General features: G+C 38.4%; 1 protein-coding gene across 8 annotated transcripts in view; it reads left to right on the top strand.

Annotated features, from left to right (window-relative positions):
• The window catches only part of diaph2 (diaphanous-related formin 2), a 559041-nt gene that overhangs the window by 166051 nt on the left and 380852 nt on the right, over window positions 1–12138 (top strand). For all 8 annotated transcript variants that reach the window (XM_052154718.1, XM_052154723.1, XM_052154724.1 and 5 more), the window contains 3 exons: window positions 719–829; window positions 2770–2882; window positions 10125–10241. In XM_052154718.1, coding sequence (XP_052010678.1) covers window positions 719–829; window positions 2770–2882; window positions 10125–10241 — 341 coding nt within the window. The remainder of the gene's footprint in view (window positions 1–718; window positions 830–2769; window positions 2883–10124; window positions 10242–12138) is intronic.

Consider the following 12138-nt stretch of genomic DNA (forward strand, 5'->3'; position numbering starts at 1 on the left):
TTTGCATAATGCAGCAGGAAAGTATGTGTACCCATGGCTCTGACTGGTCTGTTTTTCTTTGGTGGCTTGTGTGAAATTTCCAATGAGACCTCAAAGGTTGAAACAAGCACATACAGTATCAGAATATCAGAGCTTTACCTGGCTAATCAAAAAATGCACGTAAATAAAGCATGCAGTAGAGCACCAGAGTCCAGGCCAGAGCTGGTAAAGGTGTAGGAAGACTCCTCACATGTCCATCAAGAGAGATCTTTTCACTCAGCATCGATCTGACAAGTGAAGAACATTCCTCCTTATCCCAGCCTGTCTCCCTGGAGCAACCTTATAGCCTGTTAAGAACTATCAGCACTCCTCCCTGCCCACTGCCCTGATCCGATAAATCAATAAAAAATACACATCTGTTCAGTCAGGCCTGCTACCCTTCCTCCTTCCCCACTCTGGACAGCTCTCCTAATCCGCTCACATGTTTTACCTCCATTTTTACCCTGTTCCTCTTCTAGTCCTTCCATTGCTCACTGCCATATTACATCCTTATCAATTCATGTTATTTTATGTAATGTGATATATTGATTTTCTTTTTAAAAGATGAGACATTTCAGAATGAATAAGAGGCTGTTACTGGGGCACTGCATTTTAATCAGTAACAGCCAGAGGTATGATTCTAGAAATGTGCTTGTATTAAATGATGTATGCGTGTGTGTTTATGTGTGTGCTGATGCAGGTAGCATGCATGCAGCTGATCAATGCCCTCGTTACCTCCCCGGATGATTTAGACTTCAGGATACACTTACGAAATGAGTTCCTGCGTTGCGGACTCAAGAAGATCCTACCAGTAAGTTTGGCACATGATACCTATTCTTTTTTCCAGAGATTGTGTAGTTTTCTTTGTTCATACCGTTTATATATATGTTTTTTATTTATTTAAAACAGATGTCTGAATAATAATTTATTTTAATAAATACATTTTTTATCTATTATTTTATTTTACCCAAACAGCAAATGTGAGGATACATGAATATTATTAATAATTATTATTATAATAATACTAATATAAATAGTAATAATATACTGTATATATATATATATATATATATATATATATATATATATATATATATATCAGATTATACTATATATACACACACACACACACAGTATGTTATGTTTATTTTTATATTTATTTTAATGTAAATTAAAATTAATAAAGTTGATACTTATTCTTACATTTGCTGTTTGGGTAAAGTAAAATAATACATTACAAAAATATGATTATTATATTATTCAGATGTGTACTTTTATCAAATGACATGTTCATAAAAACATTTATGTGTTAAGTTTTTTAAGATGACATTGGTTCAAGGTTTAAGCTAAACAATGATTTGTTGAACAAAATTGATTTACAAAACAACTGCAAACTTTTGAACGAATGCTTTTATAAATTGCTGAAATGTGCTCTGGTTTGATGTCCTCTTCTATAATGGCACAATTTTTTCATTATTGTTATCCCCCTCACACATCATTACCAATCAGTGCACAGATTTGTGCTCTGCACTGCCACAAAGCAAGCAACCAGGCCAGCACATCACTCACTATCTCATTTATGTGGGCATTTCCTCACTCTTAATAAGTCATTTTGACTGCTCCCCATATTATTGCTGCAATTATTATCTCAATCTACCCCCGCATATGATGAGCTTATCGTAATTTATGAATAATATATTTGGAAGTTTAATAGGACAATTAAATATGACATTGTTCTCTAATTGTGAATAATGAGTTTTGGCAGGTTTTAGTATCCTCAAAATGGCAAGTGCAATGGAAAAGAAACAAAATTGAAAGACAAATGAGATGCACAAATCCTCAAGGAGAGACAGAGAATGGTGTTTGATGAAATGAAATACAAATTTTTTGAGATTTAGAGTGTGTGAGAGACAGAAAGTGAGAGATAAACAGAAATAGAGAGAGATAGTCCTGCCTCCTTCTGCAGCAGTTCAAAGATTCTTTTTCTCTGATTGGCTGTTCCTGTAAGACAAATGGCATGCCTGAAGTATGGCCCTCTGATTGATAACTACAGAAATTGGGTTACATTTGGGTTTTCACCTTCCATAAACTACACCAGCAGTGATTCATAGTGGTGTTGTTAAGTGGACCATTTTATCTTCTCTTTCTCTCTCAAAACTCTCCAAATCTCTTGCATGTGTTGCAGGTATAGATAGCAAGACAATCTGTGTACCATAGAAAAACAGATTGACTGCTCAGTACAGCCCTAATTAGACTTGCAGTGTTTATTGGCGCCTGTGTAAGTGAGGGGAACAGCAGGGACTTGGCAACACCATATAACATCAATATCTGGATGGCTATACAATCTTTTTTAGATTTTTTTTTTTGTCATCATAGACCCGAAGATGTCATGGAGAGCATATGCACATAAGTGTCTGTTTAAAAAACAAGAAGAAAAAAAAAGTAAATTCCATGAGAAAATAGCATGCATGAAAAAAAACTTGCATTCTATATGTTTAGAGGACATGTAAGGGCATTCTTACAATTGAAAACAGTTTTTAGCTAGTTTTGAATTATCTTGTCCATTTACAGTGTGCCTGATACAATGAGGTGAATTAGAGGTGTCCAGAAAAGCCAACTTACAGCATTTCTGAATCTGAATATGTCCAACTACCACTGGCTCCTGTTATTATAACATATTATATTCCTGTTAGATGAACTCATGCTTTCATCACACATTCATTCCTCTCATATGGCCCACTATAATTACAGGAACTGAAAGAGACTGAGGAGCTCGACATTCAGCTGAAGGTGTTTAATGAAAATAAGGAGGAGGATTCCATCGAGCTGTCACACCGACTAGATGACATCCGCGTCGAGATGGAATATCCTTTTTACTGCTACCTCGCCCATACATGCAGCCATACTAAACAGCCACGAGGGCGGCTCTCAGCCAGCTCACGGGTCTAAAGCCAAGACCTCTGTTCATTCAGAAGGGATTTTGAGAATCAGAGTTTTTTCGATTCCAGTCCAGCCTCTGGCAATGCTGGTGGTAAACAAACCTCTTCACATCAACACATGCACGCACCACTCACATATCCCAGCATCCTCCTCAGGCCCTGAGCTCATTATACTGACATTCTTGAGACACAGAGAGCAACCCTTACACTCACCTCTCCTCTCTGTATCATTCTGCCTTCAAATCTGCAGACATACTATTCATTCGCATTTACTTTCTCCCTGTTTCTACATTTGCATCTGCTCCTCTGACCACAGTTATGTATATTGTATGCCAACAGGGTTTTAGTGTGATAAAATCAGGGATTTGCCAGCGTTACTACACTAACAATATTACTGGGTTTATCAGCATTTTGTCTTCATAATATTAATTATTAAACCTTTACACATATAAGGCTAGAAAAGCGATTTTATACCATGGTCTATTCAAACACTCGATTCTGATTGGCTGTAATGCGTACGTTAAAACCGTTTAGGCATAGCTAATTCCAGTCAGTTTTAAATAACATTCTGTATTAAAGGTGCTTTAAGCGATTTTAGCATTATGAAGCTTTCAAGTGACTGAGCCGTTGACATAGCCACACCCCTTCATTACAAAAACCCAACCCTCCAATTTTGAGACCAAATCCATGCAAAAAAACAGCATTGTTTGTTCCTGTGGCTGTCAAATTCAACAGTGCCGCAATAACACCCTCAACTGACAAACATTATAAATCATAGCCTCAATGATCCGCTCAATGAAATTCAACACTATGAGAACGGAGCAAAATTATAAATGCAATTAAAGTCAGGCCCTGTAATCAACATAATACCACAAATGCTGTCAATTGATCGTAACTTGTATTGATCTTGGAATATTCCCTTAAATGTCATCCTTGCTTGTGTTATTTAAGAGAAAACTGTGGGGAAGTCATGCCTTGAATATGCAAATATTAAACTTTTTTATATAACTAATATCATGGTAACATGCATATGGTTTGTCATTTAGCAACACTTTTGAAACAGCGAGTATTGTAACATTTACAGTCAGATTGCCACATTTGACTTCCATTAAAAGTGCCTCACTAACTACGCTTCCATCCAAGGATTTTTTGCGGATAACTTTATTTGCGCATCAAAATAAAGCTGATGGAAATGCAAATTATCGCTAATATTTCACAAATGTCACTAAAAACTGGTTTGGAAACACTTTTTGTCGAGAAAATTGCCATTAACGCAAAATTGTGATCCGATGCTGCAATAATGACACTTCCAAGTGTGGCAACACAAATATCTGATATCGTGCACATTGACAAGAGCAGGGAGAACAAATGAATGGCCACGCTTTGCAATTAAATTAATCACAGAAGCCATCCATTTATTAAAGTTCCTTTTCCACACCATTCAATATAATAGACGGCATTCACGTAATTAGCCCACAATACAAAAAACATATTATTTCTGTGCACAAAGATGTTTTAAATTAAAAATAACTACACACTACTAGGAGAAAAGGACAAGTGTTGTTTTTGGAACACTAACATTCTATTAAATTATTGTTTAGCTTACTTTTGAAAAAATGCTGGCAAAAGTCCCTGTATTAATTTAAATAAATTACCAAATCAATAAATATGTATTTTTAGACCTATATATGCCTTCTGTAGATGAAAAAACTACTGTATATGTCCAATGCTGAGATCCCTTTCAGAAAATTAGATTTTGTACATTTTAAAATGTATATCTGAATTCTAACCCTCTTTACCTCAGATCGCATTTGATGAGCTTCTTCAGAAAATGTAAATTGCATTATTACATCAATATTTTTGATGATAATCGACTTCAGTTGGTCTTTAAAAGTTGCTTGACAAACATGCGGGACATAATACTGTTGTGATGGCGATGCTTTAGATTAGATGATTGTTCAAAATAACCAAAATGTATAACATAATACAATAATGTAAAAACTGATATTACACTACATCAGTGTTTCTTTAATAGCTGTGCACACAGCATATACACATTGATGGATGGTCTTTATAGTAAGACTGAAAGTTTCCCTACTAGTAGGTGCAGTTTGCCAGCTTGAACAGGACCATGACGATTCGCTTTCGGGTCGGAACCGGTGGCAACCTGCGATAGACACAACATTAGGACCAATATTACAGTCCAATCAGAAGGGCAACTGTTGCCTTTTAGGGGGCTTTCACACTTGGTTCGATTGCCTGTTCCGAACCCGAGTTCGATTGCTCCCCCCTCCCCCCTGCCCCCGATGGACTGTGTTCACATTATATATTTGTATCCGAACCGCAGTACACTTGCGTCATCAAGCTGCAGCTGGTGCGTAATCGTGTTGCTTGATAACCGCGAAATGAAAAGCGCCAAAATTCAATGAATAGACTTGCTCGGTTCACATTTGTTCTTCTTTTTTTAAACTTTGGTTTTGTTTTCAACATCAAGATACAGAAACACACTTGCGTCTGTCTGCCGCAAAAATACTGAAATCGTTCAAAAGACAGCGGGCTGTCCGCCGAAGACAATTTTTGCGAAGGCAAGCAGAAATCATCTCTCTGCTTGCAGTGCGTGTGCGTCAATCCCGCTTTTCGTCAAGGTAAGTGTATACACACACACACACACGAAAGTAAACCCTTTCCGCTCATTTTGAAAGTGACGCATGTGAGACTGACGACCACATTATACGTCATCAATAGCGGTTCACTTCCGCGGTTTGGTTCGATTGCGTTCATATCAGCAGCGAACCGTACTGGAGTTCACATGAACCGTACCCCAGACCACCTTTTTAAGCGGACCCGAGTATGGTTCGCGGGTGAGTTCGGAAGACAGCGTTCACATCATCCAAACGAACCGAACTCTGATGTCATTCGAACCGGGGTGCGCACCAAAAGTGCTAGTGTGAAAGCCCCCTTAATTGCAATTCAATGACTGCATTTATTTGTGAAATTAAATTACAGTAAACTGGCTAATTTCAATGAATTGTCTCAATAATCTCCCCATTTTACCAAAATTTTAGACGAAAAATTGTATGGACATCTGGGAGGCGAATTAGTGATAAACTCACATTTCTGTATGGAAACGGCTTAAGGGCAGATTTGTTTAGCGATAAACCAAAAAGTATGCGACAAAGTGTTTTTTTTCATTATGACATCATCACGCACACCATTTTTATTGATAAATGGGCAGAAGACGGCAAATCTCACCAATTTATTTTTACGCTTTTTCACTTTGTCGATAACAAAATAGCGTGAAAGGTGGATGGAAACTAGGCTACTGTTAAGCATTTTTTGCCTTTTTTTTTAAGAACAGGAGGGATGAGTCAAAATGATTTTTGTTGCTGTTGATTGAGGTTAACTTGTATTGAACCCAGAATATTCCTTTAAGGATTTTTAATCTTTTAAGTTTGGATGAAATAATGGTTCATCTGATTGGTTCCACGTTTTCAGAAAAAATACATAAATATTGAGATATACAGTATATTGAATATCATTAAAATGCTTGATTCAAGAAGCTCCCGACACTATTTAAAGAGTAAAATCTTCATCCTATCACCCTCTGTCTTTTACTTCTCAGAGGGGAAACTCTGTTGAAATGATGGAAAAGCCAGAGTTTTGTTAAGGCTGTCTGGACTAATGATTTTCGTGAGCAGCCAACTGAGAGAAAGACAAAAAATGTGTCTCCTAAGGACAATTTGGCATTGATCTGTAAGTGCCTTGTGTAATATGTGTGTCTAAGCAGCAGTCTCTCTGTCTTTTTCAGTTGTTATTTCCCCCATCTTCTCTTTTTTTTAAACAAAAAACCTTTTAAAATCATATCCTTCTCATTTTCCCTCTCTGCTTTATGAATATTAAACTATGGACAATTATTTATAATATAGCACTCCACTTTGGTCCACATCAGGTCTCTGCACTGACTTCAGGTAGCTGTTGAATATTAATTGCAATGTGATTGATGGACCATCCCACTCTGTCTTTTGTATGGCTCAGCTCAATGTTGATCCAGCTCATGTTTATGCATCACCTTTGCCACCAGTATATTACTACAAACATGCCAAAAATACAAATACAAATACGCACAGCATCTGTCTGTGTGCACATGTGTGGCCCTACATAATAGAAAGAACTCCTCTCTAGTGCCTTTTGCTTTTCCAACGTTCGGAGAAAATAATTGACTTTTGCAGATCATCTGTGTTATCAGCAGTAATGCTCTGAAGATGCATGCATTCTCATATTGAGGTGACAGAACATGGGATGCACTCACAACCCTATGAATAACTAAAATGATATAAGTTAATTAGAAAATATTGAGCTGTGGATGGATTGGTATTCTGCAAAGGGCAGTTTTATAGCAGTGCAGTGACTGGAAGTGAAATTCATGAAATATATATACAAAAAAAAATTGAGGAAGAGTGACAACCGTAATGACAGAAAACCAAGTTTAATCATTATTTTGGAAGGACAAAAATGTATTTAGTCCATTGTGGCAGGGCTGAGGGCGGGCCAGGTCAGGATTTTACACACCCGGCCCCTTATCAGGCTAATCAAGCCTCCGAGAGGGATAAAGGCCGACTGCTGACAGTGGTGCGACAGAGAGAGAGATCGTTTACGGGCAGCTGTTTGTCCTATGTGTGTGTGTTTGTATCTTTTACATTTACATTTATGCATTTGGCAGACACTTTTATCCAAAGCGACTTACAGAGCCCTTATTACAGGGACAATCCCCCCCGGAGCAACCTGGAGTTGGCTGTGGGGATCGAACCAGCGACCGTCTGATTACCAGTTATGTGCTTTAGACCACTACACCATCACCACTCCTGGTTTTGGTCTTTTGGTTTATTTCTTCATTAAACTATTATTTATATTGTTAAGTCGGTTCCATTGTTGCCTTTACACTGGTGCCGAAGACCTGGGAAGGAGGAGGGGTACGCCATAGTGGAGTTCTTACCGCTACATCCACCCCAACGGAGCAGCCGCGGCCATCTGCCGGGGGACGGAGGAGGCCGGCCGCCTGGAAGCGGAGGAATGGCCACCGACACCGAGGGGAGAAGGGGCTATTAACCGACCGCCTGGAGCAGTCAGGGGTGGAGGAGACCCCTACCATCCGCTGAAACTCCGCCGACCGCGAGTGTGGAGGTGCTCACTGCCGACCACCTGGAGCGAAAAACCGCAGGTAGGGTTGGGGGAGACCTCTTCTGTTCCACGAGAACACGGTGGGGCGTTCCGTCCACCAGGGGCTGGATGACTGCCTCCGATCCACCTGGGAGGCGTGGCTGTCATCCGTTAGAGGGTGGAGGAGTGGCCGAGGACCAAGCTACAGCATATCGGAGAGCCGGCGAATAAGTGTTTTTTTTTCTTTCTCTCTCTTCTCTCTCTCCCACTGCCGCTCCGCATTGGCCTTTTTCCTCTCTTTTAAATTCTACTTTTTTTTGTTGGGGGGTACTGCATTGTTACAGGGAGTACCCCCCTATTTTTCATAATTTTTTCCCTCCCCCTGTCCCCTCCCAGATTCAGGAAGGTGGGGATGACCTGCCTGCAGACGGGGCATAAGGCACGCCCTCCCCCAGGGGAAGGGAGGGGGGTGTACGTCATGCCGGGGGCTCCCCAGCCAGAGAGAACAATGGAGGAATGTGAGAGGGCAAATGGCACGTCTTGATTTTACACACCCGGCCCCTTATCAGGCTAATCAAGCCTCCGAGAGGGATAAAGGCTGACTGCTGACAGTGGTGCGACAAAGAGAGAGCGTTTACGGGCAGCTGTCCGTTCTAAGTGTGTGTTTGTGTCTTTTGGTTTTAATTCTTTATTAAAACTATTATTTATATTGTCAAGCCGGTTCTCGCCGCCTCCTTTCCATTGAACTACTTTACACTGGTGCTGAAACCCGGGAAGGAGGAGGGATGCCCGTTGCGTAGTCCTGACACTGCCGTCCGTTATTTTATTTTATTTTAATATACTATGTTGTAGGGACATTTGCCAAGTGCTACAGCTAATCAACACTTGCAATCCATTTTACTAAAGTGTACATAACAGAGACTGGGGGGAGCTGGGGTGATAATTCCGTTATATAATAATAACAATAATAAAAAGAGACAGAGAAACAAAAGAGCCAATGATGTCTATCTGATGTTACATCTGTTTTCGACATCAAAAGCCACTGCACTTTCTCCTCTGGGAGAAGAGATGTTGGACACTTAATCAATACTCTTTGCAAGTTTAAGAGCACCTCTTTTCTGTCCTTGAGACAAGCAAGACAAACTGAGGATAAGATTTCAGTAAATATATATATATATATATAGTATCTGAAATAAAAAGGAAAGTGACTAATCCATATTTCATTGCTTTAAATAATAAAACTTAAATCATTTTCTTTTGAGTCGTATCCAGTGCCAAGGTATGAACTGGTAGTTTGACTAGAGGTATTTTTTCTTTGTCACTCTTTTTCTTCAAACTCTCATGTTTACTCATGTTAGCAAATTAGATCCCTAAAGACAACTAAAAATACAGGTAGAATAGACTTTGGATTGACACCTTCTGACCCGGCCCTCCACCTGGAACAGCAAGCGTGATGGCCAAGTACCTTCAGTCGTATTGCTTGCAACTGCTTATACTGTATGTGATCATCCATTCACTAAAGGTTATACAGATCTCTAAATTATTTCTAACATTTCCCAATAAGTCAATATGTTTGTATTTAAATTATATTTACATTTATTTATTTAGCACTGCAGACACTTGTATCCAAAACAACCTACAATTGAAGGAAAAATAAACACTTGCAATCCATATTCTTCTCTCTCTCTCTCTCTCTCTCTCTCTCTCTCTCTCTCTCTATATATATATATATATTCTTTGTATGTAAGCCTTTACATTTTACATCATAAAATATTTTAGTGATGAATTATTCAGTATACTGTGTTTTCTTATATAAAGTCTTTAATGCATTGAGTCCCTGTTAAATAGCATTTTTATTGTCTCTGCCCTAGAACACACCTTCTAAATATAATAGTGCACTTCCAATCATTTTAATCACTTTTGTTTGTGGATATAAATGCAATTATGTGTGTTCACATTCTTTTACATGACAAGCAAAACGTGAAGCTGTTTCCTTAACCCCCTTTGTACTGATATGGGTGAAGTGTACCATCTCCTGTCCAACATGGTGAAAGACACAGGCTCAGAACCTTACTTCCTATCCATCCTTCAGCACCTGCTGCTCATCAGGAATGATTATTATATCAGGTAGGTTCTGTCATATTATATATATTATATCAGTTATATAAAGGTCATGGGAACATGACAGACAGATTGGTGTCTGTTCATACTTTTCTCAGATTTTATAGACCTTAATCAGGGTAGACAATATATTGAATTCTATGCAAACGGAAACAAGGATTCAAAGGATAGAAATACACTCCATTAAATGTGTTGTACACATGGGTATTTATGAAACAACAACAACAAAATTAACTTTGACATGGTTGGTGAACATAACATGTGAATTGAGACATTAAGACATTACAACCTGTTAAATGAACCATACGTCTACATAAAATTACTAACGTCCATTTACATACCTTCTGTTAAGTTTTTTCAGTTACCATTGAGCATTACCAGAAAGTTAGATGTTTTGAGTTACCACAGTATGCAATAGACTGGCATGTCTTGAGGACAATATTAGGTCAAAAATAGCAAAAAAGAAAAAGCTTTCTCTAGAAACTCATCAGTCAATCATTGTTTTGTGGAATGAAGGCTATACAAAGCTTGAAATAGTGAAAACTAAAGATTTCATTCACTACAGTCTTCAAAGTCAAAGGACATCTGGCTTTAACAAGGACAGAAAGAGATGTGAAATGTCAAATGTACAACTAAACAAGAGGATAAGTACATCAGAGTCTCTAGTTTGAGAAGTAGATGCCTCACCTGCGTGTATGTATGCACATATACACAAACTGATCAGCCTCAACATTAAAACCACCTGCCTAATATTGTGTAAGTCCCCCTTGTGCTGCCAAAACAGTGGCTAAAGTATACTAAAGTAGTGTCCTTTAGCTTTCTAGAAGCCAGGCCTTCTTTCAAATCCTTACAATTAAAAAACATGTCAGCAGATTCAGAATACACATTCAGCTGCTCTCAAAGCAGGGTTGCTGCATTCACATGTCAGTCCGAGGCTAGAAAACACTGAACATTGAACAGAAATGACACTGATCAATTCAGTTCACTGTTGCATCAGACTTGATGCTGAGGTGAAATATTTAATAAAGAGGGAAAAGCAAAGTGATGAAATGGAGGGCATTTACCGTGGAAGTTGCTGTTCCCTTTGAGCCATGAATAATGTATTTTCTGACTTGTTGGAGAAAGTGAGAAATAGAAAATACAATAAGTAAGTAGTGTGGCAGATTGTTCAGCATCATCACTCTCGCCCCTGCGTCTGTTACTTTGATGCTAGAAAACAGGATCACTACAAACACTGATTAAAAATGTAGAGCCTAAATATGTATATATAGCTCTTTGTTGTTATCTATTTATATTCCATGGTCACTATATAAAGTTCCCATCACTGATTGCACTGGTTGCTTTTAAACATGGCAAATCATTTTATGTAGATTGGATTGGCTGGTTAGGAAATTGTATGGCTGTTATTTTAGATTAAAGGGATCCCTTGACATCACTACAAGCTTTGATGGCTGGGTCTCCAAGGACTGGGAGCGAAGGATGTGTTGGTGGCATCTCTCTACTTTACTCAGCATAAGTCTTCAGTGTCTGTCTGGTTCATAGGCATTAGGGGATGCATCGTGATTAAAGGCAGCCATAAAGGAGAGCTGTCCATGCCGATAGATCACACCATTTGATTTCAGTTTGTTCTTTAATTCCACAAAACAAACAGCCACCTTTATCCTCAACTAACTCTCCATCCTCAACTGTGTCCTTGGTCATTTGTAAGGAAAATGTTTCCTCTATTTGTTAACACAATAACACCTGTCTGTTAATATCTCTCTTATTTAAATTCTCTCAAATAAAATAAATAATTGAATCGATTTATTTGTTTCTTTTGTGAAAGATCACACCATTTGATTTCAAGTATTTGTTTTGTTTTTTTATCCAGAAAAACAACCATTCTGTTCTGTCCTGAACTATT

Source organism: Xyrauchen texanus, chromosome 23 (genome assembly GCF_025860055.1).
Source record: "Xyrauchen texanus isolate HMW12.3.18 chromosome 23, RBS_HiC_50CHRs, whole genome shotgun sequence".
Lineage (NCBI taxonomy): Eukaryota > Metazoa > Chordata > Actinopteri > Cypriniformes > Catostomidae > Xyrauchen > Xyrauchen texanus.